Source organism: Schistocerca serialis, chromosome 6, assembly GCF_023864345.2.
Source record: "Schistocerca serialis cubense isolate TAMUIC-IGC-003099 chromosome 6, iqSchSeri2.2, whole genome shotgun sequence".
NCBI classification, from domain to species: Eukaryota; Metazoa; Arthropoda; class Insecta; order Orthoptera; family Acrididae; genus Schistocerca; species Schistocerca serialis.
In genome coordinates this window covers 549883586-549909854 of record NC_064643.1, presented here as the reverse complement: position 1 = coordinate 549909854, position 26269 = coordinate 549883586, and the positions used below count along the sequence as shown (strand labels likewise).

The following is a 26269-nucleotide window of genomic DNA, read 5'->3' as shown; positions in this document are numbered from 1 at the left end:
TTTATACCAGCCAATACATCAACATCCCTCACCCTCTGTCCGATGACGAGAGAAATGAACTTGTCGATTTTTCTTCGATCACTTCGCGGGTGGAGCAAGAAAGAGATGTGACGACACCTACACGGATCTCTCTCCCCACGAACTAAACTATGGCTTGAGGAGTACTTATGTACTAGGAGTAGCCAAAGTTTTTGCAAACACTTCGAAAGATAAAGTTATGCAATTATTTTGTGGTTGTTTGCAGGAGGACATCTGCAGTCCTGGTACGAACGGAAATCCCGACGCCGCAGTACCGTAGCACACCGCCAGGGGAGTCAAAATAGCGCACTCCACTGATAAAGTTTTTTGAATTTGGAGGAGAAAACACTACAACAGTCCATGCTGACTTGGCTGAAGCGTACGTCAACAGTGCACCATCACGTGGTACAGTCCGTACAGTAGGTGGCGCAGATGCTTCCTGTGCGGACAAACAAGTCTGAATGACTAAGAACAGAGTGGCAGACCAACTCTCTGTGAAGAACTGGGAAGTGCTTGAGGCGGCCCTGACGCTGGAAAACCGGCGTATCACAGTTTAGGCGGCAGAGGAGAAAGTGGAAATCAGTCAAGGAGCAGTTTAATATCTTGCACGACAGTTTGAACATGACAAAAGCGTCGGCCCACTAGGTTCCGGAACTGCTCACACCTATTCAAAAAGTCTGCCGAATCGAGGCGACAGTTGTAAGGTTACAGGTATACCTTGAACATCGATACCTGTACCTTACACGTAGCGGACTAGCACGGCAGCACTACCGCCAGGGTAACCCCCAGTGATGGCGAAGCTCTGTTTGGCGCCAACCTTTACGGGTGGCGACGAAGCCAAGGAATAAGGAGAGTCGTGGCTGAATGTCAGACGTCATTGGACGATACACGGCCATGTATCGTGAGAAGTTCGATAAATCCGTGGAATGTTGCATTGTTCGTGGGCAGTACTGTGAACTCATCAATATTAGAAACGATTCGTTAACAAAGATCGGTAGAAGTAATGCTTACCTCAGAAAAGTAATAAATCGAAATAAGAGTGCACGTCAGTACGTGTCTGCAGAGACGTTAGGAAAGTGTACCGTGCCTTGTATTAAACACAATAAACCTTCCAGCTTTATTAAGTAGGTGTCTCCTTTCAAATCCTTTTCATATCTATTTTTAGAACTGAGAGTGAAGATTTTTGGTTGCAAGTGTATGCACCAGTAGGCACACGGTTCCACGTTTAGTCTTCAGGTGCGTGTTCCTTGGGAGTAAGATTCCAGTTCTAAGCTGTGCATGAACACAGCTGCTTTTGGAGAGAAACTTGGCCGTCATAGATACGAATAAACGAGTAGGCATCTTACACGGTGAAAATGTGGAAGCTGTGTCAGGCCAGTCCACGTAACTTCCTTATCCGCTTAATCATCATGTGCATGTGTTGGGTGTATCACTATGACCACGAGCGAAGGGAAACGTGGATTCACACACGGCGAAAAAGGGGAAGACTCAACCTTTAGTGGGTAAGGGAATGCAAAGGACTGCCATGGTGTGGTGCTAATAGATTATGCTCCTACGAGGCAAAACATCACAGGACCGTACCACCGAAATCTCCTTGCAAGGATCCGTGAAGCTAGCAAGATGAAGCGTCGCAGGAAGTTGACCAAGGGGGCGTTTATGAAACTTCCTAGCACATTAAAACTGTGTGCCAGACCGAGACTCGAACTCGGGACCTTTGCCTTTCACGGGCAAGTGCTCTACCATCTGAGCTACCCAAGCACGACTCAACGACCCGTCCTCACAGCTTCAATTCTGCCAGTAGCTCGTTTCCTACCTTCCAAACTTCACAGAAGCTCTTCTGCGAACCTAGCAGAACTAGCACTCCTGGAAGAAAGGATATGGCGGAGACATGGCTTAGTCACAGCCTAGGTGATGTTTCCAGAATGAGACTTTCACTCTGCAGCGGAGTTTGCGCTGATATGAAACTTCCTGGCAGATTAAAACTGTGTACCGGACCGAGACTCGAACTCGGGGTGTTTGAGCCTCACAACAATGCGCCAGCCCATTTTGTATTGGACACAGTCATACACGACGTTTTCGGGCTATCAAATTTAGCCTCTCCCTCCCTATGCTCGCGAAACGACACCAATTTACATCTTCCTCTTCCATCACATGAAAAAAGCATTGCCTGACGTGCATTTCTAAACTAAAATGTTGACGGTGTTATTTTTCACGTGTAATGTGTCCCGAATAGCAAAAATGCATACTTCTCAGTCATTTCATCCATCGTTGCGGAAAACGTCCAGCTTTTGAGGGCGAATATGCACGGAAGTAATTACACCACCACCCTGTTTCACGGTCCCTGAGTTCTCCGAAGTGATAATTGAAACTTTGAGACTCTCACTTGGGCACGTGCTGTACACTGGGCCGACAACATTCATGGGATACCTCCTAATATCGTGTCGGACCTCCTTTTGCCCGGAGTAGTGCAGCAACTCCATGTCACATGGACCCAACAAGTCAACGAAAGTCCCCTGCAGAAATATAGAGAAATGGTGCTTTATAGCCGTCCATAATTGCGAAAGTCTTGCCGGTGCAGGATTATGTGGCTCGAACTGAAGTTTCGAATATGTCTCATAAATGGGATTCATGTCGGGAGATCTGGATGGCCAAATCATTCACTCGAACTGTCTAGAATATTTCTCAAACCAGTTGCAAACAATTGTGGCCCGATGACATGTCATCGTTGTTTAGGAACATAAAGTCCATGAGCGTCTGCATATGGTTTCCAAGCAACCGACTGTAACCATTTCCAGTCAACGATAGGTTCAGTTGCTTTAGAGGACCCAGTCCATTCCATGTAAACACAGCCTACACCATTATGGAGCTACCACCAGCTTGCACCATGCCTTGTTGACAACGTGGGTCCATGGTTTCGTGTGGTGCCCCACACTCGAACCCTACCATCAGCTCTTCAACTGAAATCGGGACTCATCTGACAAGGCCACAGTTTTCCAGCCATCTAGGGTCCAGTCGATGTTGACACCAGTTTGGAGAGATGCTGCAAGCCATGCCTTGCTGTTAGCCCAGGCACTCGCGTCGGACGTCTCTTGCAATTGCCCATTGACGCCAGATTTCGCTGCACTGTCCTAGCTGATATGTCTGTCGTAAGCCCCACACAGATTTCTTCCGTTATTTCACGCAGTGATGGTTGTCTTTTAGCAGTGACAACTGTAGCAAACGCCGCTGCTCTCGGACGTTAAGTGAAGACAGCCATTGCGCTGCCGTGGTGAGAGGTAACGCCTGGAATGTGGTATTCTCGGCAAACCATTGACACTGTGCGTCACATACCTCGTGTACGTGATACTGCCATCTGTATACGTGCATATCGCTATCTGACAACATTTGTCACTTCTAGGTACTGGTGCTGCAGCGCTGACTACACGGGTGAATTAGGCAGAAATTGCGTGTGGCTCCGAAGCCACCCGGGCGCAAAAAGACGGCGCGACATGGCGTGCTTGTGCTCACGAGGTGATGGTCAGCAGCAAACACGGCGCCCACGTACCGATCAATGGGGCACGGCGCGGCGCCGCGTCCTACTGTCACGTAACCTACTGGACGTGAGGGATTCCCAAGGCTGGCAGCCGGCGGGGCGGAGCAGGGCTGCCAACCCAGTCTGCACTCGGCCCGATACCAGCTACACGCGCCGCCTACTCACGGCCGGAAGCCTAAAGAAATTATGCATAGGATTACCGTATTTCCAAATGAAAAAACAGGGGTGGAGTTATTACAAACAGTCTTCATGTGAACCACAATGGCTCACTTTTTTACCGAAGTATACAGTGCCTCTCATAAGTTTTGGGACGAACATTGTGCACGTTATGTCTGAGTACGAAAGAATATAGGATGGTTAATACGGAAATAAAGATGTACGTCTGCAAGTTGTACATGTAATTATGGGCCATGAAAAGTGCAGTCACGTATGTTTCTTGTTTACAACAGACGAAGAACCATTTCTTATTGTGAGATAAGAAACTCTGCACTTCAAAAGTTTAGCGACACGTGTTGGCAACAGTGTCAGTGTGCTTATATGAAGGGCTTATTTCAAGAGTGGTACAAGTGCATTTTTGTTCATTTTGAGATCTAGAGTCCTAAACTTAAATGAGCGCTGAAAAATCTGCAGTTGAGATATCAAAAATATTCAAGCATATGGCTTCTTGCTAGAGATGAACTTTTCTTTGTTTGTTTGGATAATTAATGTCAGAAGCATTATAGGCAGAAAAGTGGAGGTAATGGACTTGCACCATTATTGAAATAAGCCCTTCATATCTGTTATTCGTTACTTACTGCGATGTCAGTAATTACCTGTCAAGAGCTCAAAGGAAACACAAGTATGTTTGTATACAATGGTACGTAGAGGTAAAAATAGCACTTTTGAACAGGCGCAGTTAGTAATATTGCACCACGAAAAGAGAAGAACATGCCGAGAAATAATAAGATTACTGAATACGAAGAAAAGTATTGTAGGGAACACCTCTCGTTTATATAAATATAAAGACAGGATGGAAAATCTGTCACAGACAGGCCGTCCGAGGATATATGTGAGGAGAGAAGAGAGGGAGAGAAGAGAGGGCAATAGTACAAAAGGTCAAGAAGGATCCACGAATCCCCATGGCTAGAGAAAAGAACTGAGTAATTACAGGCAAAAGTTTAATATATCTATGATTGCTCGCATCAGCAGCAGCGCTAAGAAAATCAATTCCTTCTAACTCAACTTTTAATTGATCGAGGCATTGTGGGAAAAAGACATTCTTGGCTATTGCTTCACGTTTCGTTCTAGCGCAAGAAAATTTCCAACAATTTTGGAGTCATTGAAAGCCTTTCCAGCCAATTTGTTGGTAGAATCCGTCGAGCTAAAACTCTGATGGTGTTCTACGGTATGAAATGCATACGCTGCCCCAGGTACTGCTATCTCCAGACCACTTTCACTGCTGATTTGCGGGAAGAACTCAACGATTCTTGTGATGTTCGTTGTGTTTCTTTACTTTTCTTGTGCTTTTTGCTATTAGTATGGTTCTTTATATCTGATTTACTACCATGTGGAGAGTCATGGAAGTAAATAAACTTAAAATGAGACTAGTACTAAGGTATTCAGGGCGGACCATCTAAAACTAACACAGAAAATATTACGGAAATGAAAAGTGTTATTGATAAGCGGTTTTCACAGAATGGATTGGTTGTCAGGGGCTCGTACTGTTAGCCAATCATCAGATTGAAAAAATACTTATAAAGCGTAATTTTTGTAGAAACATACACTTTTTAAATTTTACAATGCCTAGTGACACTAAAAAACTAGAAGCACGGTAAACTGGAATGTCAGTGTTGTTGTTGCAGGTTTCTACTGCGAGTCGTTTACGAGATATCGTATTTTGAAAAGTTCCCACAGAGAAACTTGTACAGTACCTGTGATAAGATACACTAAATAACAACACAAGTGCAGCTCCACCTACATGGCTACTTTGCAAATCATACTTAAGTGCCTGGCAGAAGCACTAGTTACTTGGATTCTGACCTGTGATATGACAACTGACCATCACAGACTGTGTTCAAAATGACCACACGTGTTAGTATTTCAGCAGAGATGACCGAGCAGGCTGCAGTAATACGTCGTTGCATACCATCGGATGTAGTTGGTATGTGCTTGTGGACAGCATCGTTCCCTTTTGCCCACAGAAAAAAATCTACAGGCGTCAAATCCGTAGAACGGGCCGGTCAAAAAACAGGTCCCCTGCGTCCAATCCAAAGATTTTGAAAAAAATTGGTGAAGACATGCTGTAGTAATTCGTGCACTATGGGCTGGACAGCCATCATGCCGATAGCACAGGTTCCTCCTAGTCTGCAGAGATACGAATTCTACCACCAGTGTAAGACGGTCTGTTTGGAGGCTGCGATACATGTGCGCGTTCGGTGTTCCGTCCATGAAAAACGGGTCTATGAGCTGATGGTTCACTACACCACACCACAGGTTTGCACTACACGGACGCTAACTTTCCACCTAATGACGCCAGGGCGGATTGTCAAGAGACGAATAGTGCATGTTTCGGCGGTTTACCTGGCCATGATTGGTAACTATTGCTTCATTACTCAATAAGATGTCTTGCCCATGTACAGAAGATAACACGATTCTCATAATCGTTTCCACGAAGCTGTTGGTGGAGAGTGACGTGATATGGATTAAATCTATCTCGGTGGAGAATGCGCAGGACACTTGCCTGAGACATACCACTTCCTCGTGCGATTGCGCGGGAGCTAACGTGCGGGATCAACTGCAACAACAGTAAGAAGATTAATTTCCTCCTCTTCTTTCGTCGCTTGTTTCCTTCTATTACGTTGTATAGGTGTTATGCTACCACTTTCATGTAAGTTTTAAATATTACCACGTATGTCACCCCCGTTTCAACTAAAGTACTCGTAGACCAAAAAGGAGTAGACGTTTCCACGATTCCGTCAAGATACAACACACTGATGTTCGTCTTGTGATGCAACCAGAATATGAGATCAGAGTCAGGAGTCAGTCATTATGAAATGGATAGTAGTCGGAGGTATTTCAGCGTGTTTGTGATTTGTGGGATAGAAATCATGTGGGCAATAACTGCGAATGATTCCTCGCATAATTATTGGTTGAGTCGAAAGGTTTGATCTTGAGAAGCCACAGGTTGCACGACGAGCTAAACTGGTTGAGATGGGAGTAAACGGACCGCTACTGTATTGTGTTCCAAAGGTGGGCATAATGGTCTGACTGATCAGAGATCTAGATTGGCAGTGACCAGACACGAAACAGTAGCACCTTGAAGCCTACCGACTTCTGCATGACTACCAAGAGGGGAAAGTGGGGTGGGTGCAGGAATCATGACCCCTCCCCACCCCACCTTCCCCAAAAAGGCAACACCACTACACTAACCACTGACGTAAAAAAAAAAAGATATTAATACTATACTACAGCATTTCCTATATTTTTGTAGGTATTATTATTAAAATCATAGGCATCTGTGGTATGTAAAATATGGGGCTTGCAAGGTCCCAGAAGGATAAAATTACGTGTCTTTTAGTCCTGCAGGACACTGTTACACTTTATTCTTCCAAATATAGACTTACTAAAGTTATTAAAGTTTGCTACAATGAGTAACCCAGGACTTTCATATAACAGACTGGTTTATTTCCGTATTTAGTTACACAGACCTTTTCAACTGAAAGGTTTTCATACGACAAACTTTCTCTGCTAGCCAAAAAACATTCCCTTTCTTGTAAATCATTGTTTACATATTTCCAAGAAAGGTCTCTGCTTGAAGTTTTACGCGGAAAGACGTACGGCGTTGGGGTCTCCCTGTTGTACTTCGAGGTCTACGAGAAAGACAGCCCGCGGCGCGTTACGTCACGAGGGTAGCCCGAGATCGCTCAACTCAGCAGCCAAAGTGCGTTTCTACACCTGTTACGCGTAACTAGGTGTGTGTGTACAAACGGGTAGTGCATCTTCTATTGGAATCCAGTATTATGGAATCTCAATGTTATTAGTCCATGGGCCTACTAATAATTTGTTACGGCTGTACTGGGGTACAATACTATTAAAATCGTGCCGCCGGCCGGAGTGGCCGAGCGGTTCTAGGCGCTACAGTATGGAACCGCGCGACCGCTACGGTCGCAGGTTCGAATCCTGCCTCGGGCATGGGTGTGTGTGATGTCCTTAGGTTAGTTAGGTTTAAGTAGTTCTAAGTTCTAGAGGACTGATGACCTAAGATGTTAAGTCCCATAGTGCTCAGAGCCATTTGAACCAAAATCGTGCCAAAATGATTATCAGTTGCAGAAGGCACCACATCTTCTATGGAATGAGGACTGTTACGCAGAAGAGACTAAATTCCATAAAAAAGCCGTTATACTATTTATGTCGAGAACCGGTTTTAAATTTTCTTGAACGACTAGTAATCAGCAAGACTTGATAATAGGAGATTCTAGTAGAAGACGCAGTACTCGTTAGTACGTAGACACCCAGCTGCGAGAAACAGGTTTTAGAAACGCATTTTGCCGCTGAGTAAAAGCGTGCTAGTTCTGGCCTTCCTTCGTGACACACGCACCGCGGGCTGTCTTTCTAGTGGGCCTCGCTGTACATGTGCTGACGTCACAGTGTATATCGCTGCGTCCACAACTCATTCATATTCAGTGCCGAGCCTCCAGAAATTTTAAATCGAAAAATACACTCACTCATTGGATTCGTCTCAAATTAAAATTTCGATATTTCTGGACGCTTACCAGCGATCAGGGGGACTGCGAAAATTGCCGCATTTCGCAAACGCTAGCGGCCATGTTGCGATCGCAGTGCGACCGTTGAGCGCCAGTTGGCGCGTCAGCTGCCTGAATACACAGGGTAGCGGAGGAGGCAGGTGTCTCGGCGGGACTAACAGCACGGTACAGCGGCAACCCAGCCAGCCAGTGCGCGGTGTCCCGCTGTCCCCGTTTCTTGTCGACTGCGGTCAGACCGGCTCTGTCGCGCGACAGACAACCTGCAGCATTCCGGTCAGTCGCGGCGGCGCAGCGGGTCGTTAACGTTTCACAGTAGTCACTCAGTCGCTCGTTATGGTTCCACGCCACAGACGCCGCACAGAGAACTTAGCATTTCGACCGCCGCCACTGCAGACTAACCTCCTCCGTCAATAATGAATTTTCTATCGAAGTAATCCTTACATAAGCACGTAGCTTCTTCTTCTTCTTGCGTTACGGTCTCTGTAGGACCACGGGTAGCCCCTTCGTGGACTGCATTTTCCTCTTCTTCTCCCAGAACCTCTTCATTTTTTCTCTTCTTCTCTCCCGCTCTTCTTCCGAGATCTTCAGTGTCCTTTTCTCCTGTCGGCTCCACTGGTGACACTCTAATCTTTTCCTGTATTCTTCTCCGTCACTGATGTCCGGCATATTGATCGGTGTATATTTGTCCCTTCAATTTTCCTTTCCTTCGACCTTGATCACCAATTCCAACCAGTCCTTCCGAAGCTCAACAACCCACTTGGTTCCTGTCTTTCCCCTTGTCCTCCCTGTTGTTTCCTACATTCTCTTTATCATTCTGTCCATACTCATCCTAACTACATGTCAAGCAAGCCTTCCCCTTTTGAGTCTGATTTCCCCGGATATTGTTCTCATGTCCCAGTACAATTCTTCCCTAGGTCTTCGCATCCACCTCTCTCCATCTCTTTTGGGACCTAGTATTTTTAGGCGCTACAGTCTGGAACCGCGCGACCGCTACGGTCGCAGGTTCAAATCCTGCCTCGGGCATGGATGTGTGTGATGTCCTTAAGTTAGTTAGGTTTAAGTAGTTCTAAGTTCTAGGGGACTGGTGACCTCAGAAGTTAAGTCCCATAGTGCTCAGAGCCATTTGAACCATTTTGAACCTAGTATTTTTCTCTCTTCTTTCTCTAGTTGTTCTGCCCCATTTCTTCCTAGTGTCATCGTCTCAGTAGCATATAATACTGCATCCTCACCGTTGCCTCGTAGTGGCTTATCTTTGCCTCTGTGGATATATTCTTTTTACTGTATAGCTCTCTCGTCATGCAGAAGGCTGACCTCATCTTCTTTATCCTCTGTTATTCCCTCCTTGCTCCTGTTCCTTCCTGTTATAAATTCTCCCAGATATTTAAATTTGTCCACCATTTGCATAGTGCCTTCCGGTGCTTCGCAGTCTGCAGTGGTATTTAATGTCTTTGTCTTGTTATAGGAGATCCTCAGTCCCACCTTTCTGGCTACCTTACTTCAGTTGCCGAGTTGTGTCTTTGCGTCTTCTTCCGTCTCACTTACTTACGCTTAGTCATCTGCAAAGGCTAGACAGTCCACTTGAGCCTTGTTGTCCTTTTTGTCCTCCATACGGGTCTTTGGTATTCCCATTTCCTCGTTTATTGCTCTCCACTGCCTGATCACTTCGTCCAGTCCTATATTGAACAACAATGCTGACAATCCATCTCCCTGTTCAACACCAGTCTTGATCTCAAATTCTTCTGACAGTGCTCCTCTGAATCTCACCCTTGCTTTTGTGTCTGTCAGAATTTCTTTTATGAGTTCTTGTGTAGTTCCATCAAGTCCTCTGTTCTTCAGCACGTAACTTCTTTACCAGATTTAGATTTTATTATTATTATTATTATTATTATTATTATTATTATTATTATTTATTATCTTTTTGGAAACGTGGTTCGTCTAAGCAACTACTTAAAAATAGGGGCGGATCCACGGTTCTGTTCTGGGGGAATTCAGTCTCGCTCTCTGTCCCTCGCCCCCCACCCCTCACCCAAATAAAACTTACTGTCACACTCACAACTGACAAGTAACCAGTAACCCCCCTCCATCTGCTTATTTAAAAGCTCTAGAAATAAAATTTACCCACGGCGATAGCAAAGTAATGCTACATCGACAAAATACAACTGAGTAAGAAATGTGGACAAGATTTTAAAAATTTGGCTTTAGTGATCTAGTTTACACACGACTGAAAATTGCATGGAGAAGCAAGTCTTCATAGAGAACTATAAAAGTCCTAGTGGCTGAATTTAGACAATTGTACAGTATTTGTAGAATGTCAAATTAAGATACGAGCAATCTAATAACAAGAGCTGATTCTGGGGGTAATTCTGTGGTGTGGTCGTTTTTTGGGCCCACTACTGACAGAGTTGTCCTTCAACTAGTGCAGCATCTTTACAGCAATTACAGGAATTATTGTTTCGCGAGCTACTACTCTTTGTAGTTGTCGCGGAGACAATGCACACTATAGCCCGATTAAAATTACTTGATACATGACACCTCACGTGTTGTAGCTGGTTTCTCCCAATAACAGCGCTCAACGACACGTTCGAACCCTTTCGCTGTTGCCAAACTGCCACAATATTCGGTCAGTTTACTTCCAATTCCTTGTCCGGCTATGTTTCTTATGTTCAAATGGCTGTGAGCACTATGGGACTTAACTGCTGAGGTCATGAGTCCCCTAGAACTTAGAAATACTTAAACCTAACTAACCTAAGGACATCACACACATCCATGCCCGAGGCAAGATTCGAACCTGCGACCGCAGCGGTCGCGCGGCTCCAGACTGAAGCGCCTTGAATCGCTCGGCCACACTGGCCCGCTGTTTCTTATGTGTTTGGATCTCGAATCCTGGGCCTGGCCCTTATATTTCGTCACACATGATATCCACACCGAAAACACACACACACACGCACACATACACACACACACACACACACACACACACACACACACACACACACACACACACACACACAACGATGCTAACGAAATGAACATGTTTCATACACAATTGAATACTACTAGGTACTTCCGCACAAGAGGCGATTTAGTGTCACATATACTGTTGTTATAATCACAGAGATCGGCTTAAATTATATAAGTTTCGAACGACACTGAAGCTGAATTTTTGAAGGCTAGAATTAACCATTGCGACTGGGTTACAGCTCATAAATACAACACCCTCCTGCGTTGCAACGGCATACCGTAGTGGTTAGTGTGTAATCCCGACGTGTGAAGAAAGGTTGTGGATTTGAATATCATCACATACAGCGTAATTTTTGTTTTTCTAAATCTAATCAAAAGACTATCTTTTTTTATTCAATTAATTTGTTTAAATGTAATTTTTTTGTTTCTAATACTTCACCAGGTCATTTTCATCGTGGTAACGACTTCTTTATATACTGTTATTTTCCTTCCTATAATTCTTTTTTCGTCTGGAATCTGCACGTGTCGCCTATAATCTGCAACCAAGTGCCAACGAGGACTGCTCATCGGTTGGTAATGTGGCATCCAGTGCAGCCGGTGTGAGGATAGCTTCAGATAACCAAAGACAGAGAGAAATTACAGTCTGCTTTTACCGCTGAAACTGAAATTTTGACGTAGAATGTGGTTATGCAATCAAACATATACGAAGTTTCCCTATCTTGAGTTTGCCTTAAAAACCGTGAACAGGGCGCTTGTGATTTTAGTTCTGTCGCAGATTGTTGATCGCCTTTTTCTCCGATACATTGCACATCACGAGGCTGCGGTTAGGTTCGGACACGAGTTTAAATTCAAGGCTACAATACCCATCGTCTGCAGCAGTTCTGCCATTGGTCAATCAAAATAGCTGTGGACAGAGCCTCTCCAATTTCCGTCATACCTCGTGGCATTAGCTCCGTCTTATATGTAAATTGAAGAGGGAGAGGGGAAGTAAGGAAAGGGAGGGGAGAGGACCATTGGTGTCAGCTGCATCGTGACATTATGCGGAATCAGCGGCGACGAGAGAAACTGTGTACCGGATCGGAATTCGAACCCAACATCTCCTGCTTACCGCAGGTGCGTTAGCGACTGCGCCATCCGGGACACAGTGTTTCGCAACTGCGTTGACTATCTCGGCCGATCCACACTCCCATCGAGAGCCACCCATCGACAGTTCCTATCCATTTCCTCCTTGTTCGCTACTCCGAGATTCCCACAGGAGATCGGAGGTATTTGTGCATCGGCACTGAAGAAAGTGGATCCATTGCCCGGCTAGGACTATCAGTTATATGAATGCGTGGTGCCTGTTTTTCCGGACATGTCCGAGAATGGAGGAAATGGACAGGGGCTGCACATAGGTCGCGCTCAGTGGGAGTGTCGATCGGCCGTTAGACGTGCCTCGACAGTCCGTGCAGTTGCGATAACACTTGTGTCCCGGATGGCACAGTGGTTGCCGCACCTGCCTAATAAGCAGGAGATGCCGTATTCAAACCCCGGCACGGTACATGTTTTCACTCGTCGCCGCTGATTCAGCGTAATGTCCCGATGCAGCTGACAGCAGTCATCCTTTTCCTTTCTCCCCCTCTCCCCTTCAGCTCACGCATAATGTATCACAACTGCGGATTCAGGATGGTGTCTGTACCTTCGGACACGATCGAAAGAAGAGACATCACGTATTCATGTAAGTGATTTCTGCGCGTGACACATGAACGGCATTTGTGAAGTGACTCGCCGTGTTTGTGTGCCGCCTATAACCGGGCGCTAGCCGGTAGCGGATGGGGGCAACACTGTAGCGGTAAGTAACAGACGTCAACAATGAAGTAATTTTAATCGGACTTTCGCAACAAGACGATCGACGTGAGTACGGCCCGGAATAAGGCCGATATTACACTATCAAATTTCTTTGTCAAATGTCTTTGTCAAAGAAATTTGATGGTGTAATAGGGAATTTTGTCAAATGTCAAATATTTGATCAAATCTAGGACCTCGCTGTAGATTTGATCAAATAAGTCGCTTGTCTTCTGTTCACTGCAATGTGACATGTTACCAAGTGGAGCGCTAGCATCGCTGCAGCGTTCTGTCATCTGTAGTGTTTTTATAAACATTGCCGGTAAATACAATTGGTGTGTACCGACAGCTACAAAATAAATAGAGATGTATGAAGCTGACGAGGCGCTTTACAACGTGAGGCATCCTGAATACAAAAATAGATTAAGAAGATTGGAGACCTAATATAACCTAACTCTCTCCTGTAGCAAGGAATCTGTTACAGTGAGCCTGTCTTATGCGGATATAGCAGTTCTTAGTGAGTATTGTGCTTTGCGATATGAGGATACACTTCACTGAGCACATACAGAAATGTATGCTCATCTATTCTCAAGTAGTTGATGTACGACTTGACGTCCTTCACTATAAGCTCACGTAACAAGTTTTGTTGAATGTTTTTATCGTGTCGTTGTAAAACCCACGGCTTCACCCAGGTACGTTTCCTTTTTTTCCCCCGCTTCTCTTCCGCATGTTCACACAGTGCAATTGTGGTACATGCAACTGCTGCAGTCAATAACAAGATGTTGTCAGTAGTGATGGGGAGATGGTGAATGAGTCGTTCAAATGAACGCTTCACTCCAGTGAGGTGTGAACTAACGACTCAATTTCAATGAACTGGTACTTCAAACTCTTGGTACTTCAAACTCTTCACAGTTAGCACACTCCACACTTTTTTCTAGTTCACTCAGTCTCTTCCACTCTCCCTCTCCCACTACATCGGCGCTACGTCACTCATCCTCCCTTGACTTCAGTCCTCCCTCTACTGCCTGTCGACGAATCGCGCGGTGTTTGTGGGGAACGATAGGTTTACGAGGGGTTGGGGAGGTGAGGGGCGAGGGGAAGGCAGCGTCAACTGCTTCCTGCAGTGCTGACATCATTACCCGTGACTATTATTTTGTACAGTTAAACTTCGCGTCTTCGGGTAGCCAACCGTTGGCAGCGCCTGCAGACAAATGAATATTAAAGATACAAACGAAGAGGCTGGCTGTGTGAGCACGCACAGCCAACATGAAAATAAAAGGTTTGTTAATAACACTGAAAGAGGGATTTTACCTGAAATCGTACCAATGATTACAGGTGACAGTTTACGTTTTGAATCTGGAGGGTTATATTTGTCAACAAAAATTAAATCTACAGGAAAACTTCTGAATAATTACTTAACGTAGGTATATTGACTTTGTGACAGTGGTAAACATACTCATTCCATTTTGGATTAAATTTTAAAAGGAACATAAAATTGGATTGCATTTCGTTGGTAGCCCTAGTTTTCAGTCCATGAATACAACAAATAATGTTTCATGTGGCAGATAAAGACTTTTTTGGGCGCTTCATGAGAAAATGTCGAGCAAGATTAAATGTAATACCTTCTTTATATGTGACAGGCTTCTCTCTTTCTCTTTCCTTCGTCCCCTTTAACTCAGGCGCTGTAAGAGCGTAAAAAGTTGCGTGTACAATACTGCATAGTTCGGCCATCTGTTGGTAAAATTATGACGTATTACGAAGCTTTATTGTGCGAGTGAGGCGAAGCGAGCGTAGCCGCGGCTGAGCGGCGAACTGGGCAACTTCGCCAGGCTTCCGTACTTCATGAATGAACTACTTCATTTGAACGCTTCACGGCAAAGAGTGAAATGAATGAAGTAGTTCACGGGAAAGAACGAGTTCGACCCATCTCTAGTTGTCAGCCATGTTGAACTTTGAGACGAAATACACTCCTGGAAATGGAAAAAAGAACACATTGACACCGGTGTGTCAGACCCACCATACTTGCTCCGGACACTGCGAGAGGGCTGTACAAGCAATGATCACACGCACGGCACAGCGGACACACCAGGAACTGCGGTATTGGCCGTCGAATGGCGCTAGCTGCGCAGCATTTGTGCACCGCCGCCGTCAGTGTCAGCCAGTTTGCCGTGGCATACGGAGCTCCATCGCAGTCTTTAACACTGGTAGCATGCCGCGACATCGTGGACGTGAACCGTATGTGCAGGTGACGGACTTTGAGCGAGGGCGTATAGTGGGCATGCGGGAGGCCGGGTGGACGTACCGCCGAATTTCTCAACACGTGGGGCGTGAGGTCTCCACAGTACATCGATGTTGTCGCCAGTGGTCGGCGGAAGGTGCACGTGCCCGTCGACCTGGGACCGGACCGCAGCGACGCACGGATGCACGCCCAGATCGTTGGATCCTACGCAGTGCCGTAGGGGACCGCACCGCCACATCCCAGCAAATTAGGGACACTGTTGCTCCTGGGGTGTCGGCGAGGACCATTCGCAACCGTCTCCATGATGCTGGGCTACGGTCCCGCACACCGTTAGGCCGTCTTCCGCTCACGCCCCAACATCGTGCAGCCCGCCTCCAGTGGTGTCGCGACAGGCGTGAATGGAGGGACGAATGGAGACGTGTCGTCTTCAGCGATGAGAGTCGCTTCTGCCTTGGTGCCAATGATGGTCGTATGCGTGTTTGGCGCCGTGCAGGTGAGCGCCACAATCAGGACTGCATACGACCGAGGCACACAGGGCCAACACCCGGCATCATGGTGTGGGGGGCGATCTCCTACACTGGCCGTACACCACTGGTGATCGTCGAGGGGACACTGAATAGTGCACGGTACATCCAAACCGTCATCGAACCCATCGTTCTACCATTCCTAGACCGGCAAGGGAACTTGCTGTTCCAACAGGACAATGCACGTCCGCATGTATCCCGTGCCACCCAACGTGCTCTAGAAGGTGTAAGTCAACTACCCTGGCCAGCAAGATCTCCGGATCTGTCCCCCATTGAGCATGTTTGGGACTGGATGAAGCGTCGTCTCACGCGGTCTGCACGTCCAGCACGAACGCTGGTCCAACTGAGGCGCCAGGTGGAAATGGCATGGCAAGCCGTTCCACAGGACTACATCCAGCATCTCTACGATCGTGTCCATGGGAGAATAGCAGCCTGCATTGCTGCGAAAGGTGGATATACACTGTACTAGTGTCGACATTGTGCATGCTCTGTTGCCTGTGTCTATGTGCCTGTGGTTCTGTCAGTGTGATCATGTGATGTATCTGACCCCAGGAATGTGTCAATAAAGTTTCCCCTTCCTGGGACAATGAATTCACGGTGTTCTTATTTCAATTTCCAGGAGTGTATATGACAGTGTAATACATCTTCTAACGCCACGTCAAAGATCTTTGTCAAATATATTTGACGAATATTTGATCACATCTTTGATCAAATCGTCGAGAAAGAAATTTGATAGTGTAATACCGGCCTAAGAGATGGCGTGCTACTCACTCGATTTGCCGCTCGAGAAAGTCGACGCCGATGGTCTTCTTGTAGTCTTTGGTGAAGGTGCCCTTGCAGTAGCGCTGGATCATGCTGGACTTGCCGACGGCGCCGTTGCCCACGATGACCACCTGCAAAAGAGCGAGCGAGTGGTTAGCTTAGCTTAACTCGCCAGCTGGCAGCCGGCGGCCGGCAGCCACACGGCAAGGCAAGCGGCACGAGGCTTTCTCGGAACTCGTCCAGTGCGCTCCGGGCGCCTCTGCTCGCACTGATAGCTGCTCGGTCCAACACCAGTTTCTACTCGCTCTAAGGCGAGTTTCTCCACTTTCATGCTCGACGGGTTATAACGGAGTAGTGTTAATTTCAATGACGGTGCACAAGGTATTCACAACTGAAATCGCTTTAAAAATTGTTTAAAGTAATATTATTGTTGTAATAATAATAATTATTATTATTACTATTATTATTTATTTTCTTCTCAGACGTTATGTGTGGTTAAAAATGGAAAGTGACGCGGACCTTGATCAAGTGTGACTTCCTTTTAACTGTACGGTATATGTTACAATCCATTTAGGAACTTTCGGGTAATTGAAAATGTATAAATAATTACAGATTTCTTCTTCTTCTTATTATTATTATTATTATCATTACTATTTTCATTATCATTATTCACTACTGGCCATTAAAATTGCTACACAAAGAAGAAATGCAGATGATAACCGAGTATTCATTGGACAAATATATTATACTAGAACTGACATGTGATTACATTTTCACGCAATTTGGGTGCATAGATCCTGAGAAATCAGTACCCACAACAACCACCTCTGGCCGTAATAACGGCCTTGGTGGGCCTGGCATTGAATCAAACAGAGCTTGGATGGCGTGTTCAGGTACAGCTGCCCATGCAGCTTCAACACGGTACCACAAGTCATCAAGAGTAGTGACTGGCGTATTGTGACCAGCCAGTTGCTCGGCCACCATTGACCAGACGTTTTCAGTTGGAGAATGTGCTCGCCAGGGCAGCAGTCGAACATTTTCTGTATCTAGAAAGGGCCGTACAGGACCTGCAACATCCGGTCGCCCATTATCCTGCTGAAATGTAGGGTTTCACAAGGATCGAATGAAGGGTAGAGCCACGGGTCGTAACACATCTGAAATGTAACGTCCACTGTTCAAAGTGCCGTCATTGCGAACAAGAGGTGACCCATACCATCACACCGGGTGATACGCCAGTATGGCGATGATGAATACACGCTCTTCCAATGCGTTAACCGCGATGTCGCCAAACACGGATGCGACCATCATGATACTGTAAGCAGAACCTGGATTCATCCGAAAAAATGACGTTTTGCCATTCGTGCACCCAGGTTCGTCGTTGAGTACACCATCGTAGGCGTTCCTGCCTTGTGATGCAGCATTTGGGTAACCGCAGCCATGGTCTCCGAGCTGATAGTCCATGCTGCTGCAAACGTCGTCGAACTGTTCGTGCAGATGGTTGTTGTCTTGCAAACGTCGCCATCTGTTGACTCAGGGGTCGAAACGTGGCTGCACGATCCGTTACAGCCATGCGGATAAGATGCCTGTCATCTCGACTGCTAGTGATACGAGGCCGTTGGGATCCAGCACGGCGTTCCGTATTACCCTCCTGAACCCACCGATTCGATATTCTGCTAACAGTCATTGGATCTCGACCAACGCGAGCGGCAATGTTGCGATACGATAAACCGCAATCGCGATATGCTACAATCCGACCTTTATCAAAGTACGCATTTCTCCTCCTTACACGAGGCATCACAACAACGTTTCACCAGGCAATGCCGTTCAACTGCTGTTTGTGTATGAGAAATCAGTGGAAACTTTCCTCATGTCAGCAAGTTGTAGGTGTCGCCACCGGCGCCAACCTTGTGTGAATGCTCTGAAAAGCTAATCATTTGCATATCCAGCATCTTCTTCCTGTCGGTTAAATTTCTCGTCTGTAGCACATCTTCGTGGTGTAGCAATTGTAATGGCCAGTAGTGTATTATTATTGTTTACCATTATCCAATTAATGGTACGCTCGTTGTAATTATTATTATTCATCCATACTAATGGCTACAAATGGCGTTTCTTTCAGTTCTTTCGAAATTTTTGTACGAATGACTTTAGCAATGGAATCGATGAGGTAATTCTGTGTGTCACTTGAGATACCTTGAAAAACAGTTTAAAGTCTGAAAGAAATCTGACAAACATTCCTCGCCGGCCGGTGTGGCCGTGCGGTTCTAGGCGCTTCAGTCTGGAACCGCGTGACCGCTACGGTCGCAGGTTCTAATCCTGCCTCGGGCATAGATGTGTGTGATGTCCTTAGGTTAGTTAGGTTTAATTAGTTCTAAGTTATAGGCGACTGATGACCTCAGAAGTTAAGTCGCATAGTGCTCAGAGCCATTTGAACCATTTTTTTGACAAACATTCATCATTTTCAGCCATTAATCGTAGCAGTTCAACATGACTATCACTGTCCTCTGTTTAATCGTGTACCCTGAAAGGAAGTTACTGGGCTCATAATGTGTGTACTTCTTTTCATTTGTTCGTTATGCTTCTGAACATTTAATAGCAAGGCATTGTTCAAACAAAGAATTTCCCTTGTTCTGCTAAATTTAATGGGTGTCCAGAGATGTAATATGGTCCTTGGCAATTTCATGCCGTTTCCTTACGTTGTTGAAATTGATCATGTCATCTTTTTGTCCACAACACATCGGAAGAAAACAAAAAATGAGGCCAAACAGTACAATTCTTGTCTCCCCTTACAGTCATATACCATTTATAAGAGGTGTAATTTTTAGTTACTGTACTGTAAACGTGGAAGATTTGGTGTAGGCCATCCCTCTCTGATCACATCACATTTACCCTGAAAACCAGGTCCTCCACCAAATGGATGTTTCCACAGGCTTTCCAGCACATATTTAGGATATATGTTTATGTCTTTTGATGTTGTTGATGATGATGATGTTTTGGTTTGTGGGGCGCTCAACTGCGCGGTTATCAGCACCCGTACAAATTCCCAACCTTTGCTCAGTCCAGTCTCGCCACTTTTATGAATGATGATGAAATGATGAGGACAACACAAACACCCAGTCATCTCGAGGCAGGTGAAAATCTCTGACCCAGCCGGGAATCGAACCCGGGATCCCGCGCTCGGGAAACGAGAACGCAATCGTGAGACCACGAGCTGCGGACATGTCTTTTGAGGAGTTCCAAACTTCACATTTACGCAGAAATTAATTTGAAATCATTAAAAAACGAACCTATTCACTAGAACTAAATGAATAAATAATATGTACTGGAACATTATGAAACACTAAAATACGTGCCGCGAATTATATCTGAAACTAACAGCACTATAGTGTGTTTGGAACAGCTAGAGAATCATAGGTGAGACACGATTATCAACTGCCTGTAAACAGCTGCACAGACCACCTTCTCTTTCTCTAGCGGAAGCGATAAAGGAGAAGGACTTTATAATGGGATGCGGGCGCACCGTTAATCGATGTTGCTGTGGAGTTACAGGTGTGTAGCAAGTAGCTAAACAGCCCCTGTGGCCTTCCCAAACTGGCGCCTGGCACACAGACAACCGTTAATGTCTTAAATGCCCCCGTGTTAACGGTGTGTTTTACGAGTACGAAGTATGCCAGCTACTGAAATTGTACAAAAAAATATATAACAAGAATGTTTAAATGTAAAAAAAAGTGTCTTTTGTGTAACAGTAATCGTCGATTACAGCAGTTATCAAGCACTTCTCGCTCCTTACTAATTTCCTTGCACGTAGTGTGTTGTCGAGATCTGACGTCTTTATTTCACGATTCTGTAAATATTTAATTATAATGGGAAAAGCCCATTTATTTTACCGTTACAATGCGGAAGCACTGTAACGAATTTGTCTGAAAAGATCACGCGTAGAATCGTGGTTTGGGAAGTGTGTGTGTGTGTGTGTGTGTGTGTGTGTGTGTGGTGTGGGGGGGGGGGGGGAGGGGTGCTCGGTTCCTATTTGAGCTCTTGGGAAAGAGAACCTACAGTTTAAAGTGGACTACGAACCTGATGTCGTTTCTGACGAGCTTTTCGCATAGGTGGTGAAAGCTGGACTAAAGGCAGATTGAAAAATTCCGTGGTTCGACTGGGACCTTCTGGTCTCTAGGCGAGCACTTCACTGTTAGCCCACAAAGCACGACGCCATGATTGTGATAATGACGACGAACGTTGACTGACGTTGATGGTTGGTGGTGGTGGTGGTGGTGGTGGTGGTGGTAAAAACATGGAAATTTCCCTGAGTGAACTTGCATTCCGCAGCGGAATGTGTACTGTGGTAGAACTCACTGACATATTAAACCTGTGTGGAGCACCGGAATTCGAACCCTGACATAGGATTACGTGGACAACGCTCTTAACGAATCAGCGAACTGCCGAAGACTCACGACCCGCCTTTACAACGACAATTCTACCTAGACATTTGTCTTGTTTCGCCAACTAAACAGGAACTCTCTTACGTACCTTGATGCACAAGTAATCTTAGAAGAAAGTCTTGAAGGTTGTTCGCCTAGTCGTGCAGTGCGAGCCGAGTAGCTTAGACAGATCACTGCCGAGAAAGGCAAGAGCACCGCAACGAGTCTCGATCGACCCAGTACTTGCGATATGAATACTAGTCTCTCACTGCTTGAAATAAGCAAAGAAATTTGGTTTTCATCTATAAGTACGAGTCATAACGGCGCGAGAAGTCATTCCAGTTTGAGACTTGTTTAGTAGCAAAACGGGCATGGATGTGTGTGATGTCCTTAGGTTAGTTAGGTTTAATTAGTTCTAAGTTCTAGGCGACTGGTGACCTCACAAGTTAAGTCGCATAGTGCTCAGAGCCATTTGAACCATTTGATTTAGCAGCAACACGAACAGCACCGATAGAATCAGCAGAAATGAAACGCAATAATGCAAATAATGGGTCATGTGGGACTAATAAGTGACCCCGATTTGACTCCGGTGATCCTGCAAGTATGTATTTAAAATGATTTTTTTAAAGTTTGTATGTGCTCGTTGTAGTTGTATTCTGAAGATTAATTTCTTCTTATTGTTCCAGAACTGACTGAGGTGTGCAGACTCAAAGATGCGCCTATAACAACTACTCTACGATCTGGCGATATGATGATGCGTTCGACGCCCCAGCCTGGTTCGTCTATGATCTATCCGTCGCACCTAAGAACGCCACTACAGCCTGGTTCTTCATCATTACCGTCGTATGGACGGATGACGCCTGATCGTTTGCCAACGCAGCTGTGCCGTGAACCACCTCGCAATCAACATGGACCTAAGTTTCTAGATTCACTCGGTTCTAATATTGCGATGGATCGGCACGATATGATACTACAAGACATTGCTGCAAGTGATGATGTGGGTTATTCGGACGCTGCTAATTTAAAAGGTGATTAAATTACTGTAGACACCTTCACATATTTTTTTTTCTTTGCAAGTGGTATGGAACAGACACCGCGCATTCATATAAAAAGTTATTGTATAGTAAAGGATTGTAGATGTGTGCTGACGACCGTCGTGTCAACTTCTGATAATTCCGTCATTTGGATGCACATCTGGAGCATATCCTTTGCGAGAAGTTATTAGATTTCCGACCTGAAACTAACTGCTTCTCATTCAGGTAGCTCCTTGATTAGCCTTAAGAGACGGGGTGCACCCAGTTCCATTCCGACCATCAAGTAAAAATTGTTGCCAGTACTCGGAATTGAACAATGTCCCTCTGCTTGATTGTCAGATAAGTCGACCATCATCTCCTCCACGGAGGCGAAGAACTTTAGAGGGCCGGCCGCTGTGGCCGAGCGGTTCTAGGCGCTTCAGTCCGGAACCACGCTGCTGCTACGGTCGCAGGTTCGAATCCCGCCTCGGGCATCGTTGTGTGTGATGTTCTTATGTTAGTTAGGTTTAAGTAGTTCTAATTCTAGAGGACTGATGACCTCAGATGTTAAGTCCCATAATGCTTAGAGCAATTTGAACCATTTTAACTTTAGAGGAAACGTCCCGATAATCGCCTGTGGTGAATTATCAAAATGACAGAAAATGTAGAGCAGTATAGTCGAAATGAGACTAACTTCGCTCCTAATGGCGCATACAGTTTTTCAAATGGCTCTGAGCACTACGGACTTAACATCTGAGGTCAGCAGTCCCCTAGAACTTAGAACAACTTAAACCTAACTAACCTAAGGACACCACAAACATCCATGCCCGAGGCAGGACTCGAACCTGCGACCGTAGCGGTCGCGCGGTTCCAGACTGAAGCGCCTAGAACCGCTCGGCCACAATGGCATACAGTTTTTCACTCCAGCTTCAACTCGCTTATTACAAAACAAACTATCCCAGCTTAGTTTATTCAAAAAGATTTCGAAGAGGGTGTATCAACTTTACACGCACATGGAACACTGACTTTTAGGAACGAGAGTAGTTCTCAAAACAGACTTTGCTGTCCATCACTGAAGCAGTCTTTCGCCATTACTGACAGCCGTGTTCGGTTGGTGATCATAAACAGAATAAAACGTCAACACAGAAATTCTAGAATTATGAATATATCATAACAAATGGGAATGTGACAGATCAGGACATGAACCCGGTCGTCCTTATCGCGAACAGTCGTTCTAGTCATCATAATATCCGACCTCGCCACCAGGCCTGACTGAAAATCTCATTGGCAGTGATGTTTCCACCTACGAGAAGTACACGTAGTGTGTGCGAATAGTACCACCAGGGCATGCTAAATATCATGTTATTAAATTGTCGAAGTGTGTGTAGCAAGATCCCCGAGTTACTCTCGGAAATAAACAGTAGCAATGCCAATATTGTAGTAGGTACCGAAAGCTGGTTGAAACCAGACATAAGTAGCAGTGAAATTTTGAACTTGGATTGGACAATGTTTAGGAAGGATAGGACTGATGCTATGGGAGGTGGTGTGTTCATTGCAGTTAAAAGCTGTTTAAACGCAGTTGAGATCGATACTGGGTCGGACTGTGAAATAGTCTGGATAAAGCTGTCAATCAGCCAATGATTGACCATTGCATAAGGATGTTTTTATAGACCACTAGCATCCGCAACAAACGTCACAGAACGTTTCAGGGAAAGTCTTGAGTACATATATCTAAATTATCCATTAGTTATAGGAGGAGACTTTAATCTAGCATCCATTGACTGGGAAAATTACACTTTTATCACAAGGGCCAGAAGCAAAGATTCGTGTGAAGTTATTGTAGCAGTGCTCTCAACATACAACCTTGAGCAATTGGTTAGAAAACCAACTCGAGATGGTAACATGTTAGATATCTTGGCGACAAACAGATCTGATCTTTTTCAGGAAGTTACTCTAGAAGAAGGTATTAGCGACCATATTGTAGTTGTGGCTTCTATGGTCTGTGGAAGATGCAAAAAACAGCGTAGAGTTTTCTTGTTTGGGAAAGCAAATAAAAATGTCATTAATGAATATCTTCATAGTCAGCTCCAAGCAGTCACCGCGGGTCACAATGATAATGAGCATCTTTGGTCGGAATTTAAAGGTATTGCCCACCACGTGCTACAGAAATATGTGCTTAGCAAAAATATACGGGATGGAAAGGATCCAACTTGGTTCAACAAACATATTAGGAAGTTGCTGAGAAAGCAGAGAATTTTGCACAGTCGTTTTAAACGTAGTCACTGCCCCGCTGACAAAAAGAAATTATGGGGAATGAAAGCAGCCGTCAGAAGATGAATGAGAGATTCTTTTAAGGAATTTGAAAGCACTATTACATCTGCAGATTAAAGCCCAAAAAATTTTGGTCGTACGTAAAATCTATGAACGCTACAAATAATTCAATACCTACTCTTGCTGACAGTACGGGTAATGTAACTGATGATGATAAATAGAAGGCCGAAATTCTAAACCTAGCTTTCAAAAACTCGTTTACGGTAGAGGTCTGCAGCACCAACTCCCTTTCATAATTGAACCAAACGCAAGGATGGCTGACATTGTGTTTAGTGTATCTGGGATTGTAATACAGTTAAGATCCTTAGGCGCCAGGAAGGCATCTGACCCAGACGGTATCCTCGTAAGATTATATGTTGACTATGCTACAAATATAGCACCATTCTTATCCATCATCTATCAGAGATAGTTGGAACAGCGGAAAGTTCCACGGGACTGGAAGAACGCCCAGGTCATAGCGATCTATAAAAACGGTAGAAAATGGGATGCACATAATTACCGGTCAATTTCACTGACATTGATTTATTTTAGAATAATGGAACATATTTTTTGTTCAGATATAATGACCTTTCTGGACTCTGAGAAGCTCATCTGCAGAAACCAGCACGATTTTAAGAAACAGCGGTCATGAGAGACACAGCTGGCCCTCTTTGTGTATGATATACAACAGGCTCTAGATACCAGCTCCCAGGCTGATGTCATATTCCTTGACTTTTGAAAGGCGTTCGACTCAGTTCCGCACTGTCGCTTGCTCCAAAAGGTGCGCGCTTACGGTCTATCCGATGACATATACGGTTGGATAGAAAGTTTTCTAACAGACAGAGAGCAGTATGTCGTCCTGAACGGGGTGACTTCAACAGAAACAAGTGTAACTTCAGGTGTGGCCCACGGCAGCGTAATAGGTCAGCTACTTTTTACGATTTACATAAACGATCTGGATGATGGTATTGACAGCGGCATTAGACTGTTTACCGATGGTATTGTAGTCTACAGGAAAGTAGTATCACACGAAAGTTGTGAAAAAAATCAATGAGGATTTGCAGAAAATAAATGCGTGGTGTAATGACTGGTAGTTATCTCTCAATATTAAAGTGTAACCTAATGCGTATAACAAGGCGAAAATCCCCATTAATGTACGAGTACAAAATAAGTGCCCGGTCTTTGGAAGCGGTAACATCCGTCAAGTATCTGGGTGTGACTATCCGAAATGACCTCAAATGGAATGATCAAATTACACAAATAACGGGCAAGGCGAACTCTAGAGCAATCTACTCTATTGGTAGAATCATGAAGCGATGCAGTCCTTCGACAAAGGAAATTCCTTACAATACGTTAGTTCGTTCAGTCTTCGAGTATTGTTCGTCTGTATGGGTCCCCCTTACCAGTTGGGTCTCATTCAAGAGATTGAAAAGGTCCAAAGATGAGCGGCAAGACTTGTGAGTGGTACATTTAGCCATCACGAGAGCGTCACAAATCTCATAGAAAGTTTGAAGTGGGATACACTTGCAGATAGACGACGCGCTACACGGAAGGGGCTGCTCACTAAATCCCGAAATCCGATCTTCGCCGAGGATGTAGAGAATATACTATTACCACCAACTTCAAATCGCACAGTGATCACTATTCAAAGATAAGGGGAATTACAGCTCTTACTGAGGCGTTGAGACAGTAGTTACTCCCTCGCGCTATCCGCGAGTGGAACAGAGGGGGTGAAATATGACTTTGGCGCGAATTGTGCCCTCCGCCACACACCGCTTGGTGGCTAACAGGGTATATGTGTAGATGAATGTAGATGTAGCAGGGAACGTAGAGACTTCAGAAACTAAGTTACACAGGGCGTAGCACGGTAAGGCCAGTGCACAACAAGAGTGGCGCATTCTCAGAAGAGTGTACGTATTTCCAGGTTTC

The 26269-nt window shown here is 45.2% G+C and overlaps 1 protein-coding gene across 1 annotated transcript in view; it reads right to left on the bottom strand.

Annotated features, from left to right (window-relative positions):
* Positions 1–26269, bottom strand: part of LOC126484493 (ras-related protein Rab-23) — a 497835-nt gene that overhangs the window by 239439 nt on the left and 232127 nt on the right. Inside the window, exon 3 of the mRNA XM_050108028.1 lies at positions 16612–16733. Within this exon, the coding sequence (XP_049963985.1) occupies positions 16612–16733 (122 nt within the window). The remainder of the gene's footprint in view (positions 1–16611; positions 16734–26269) is intronic.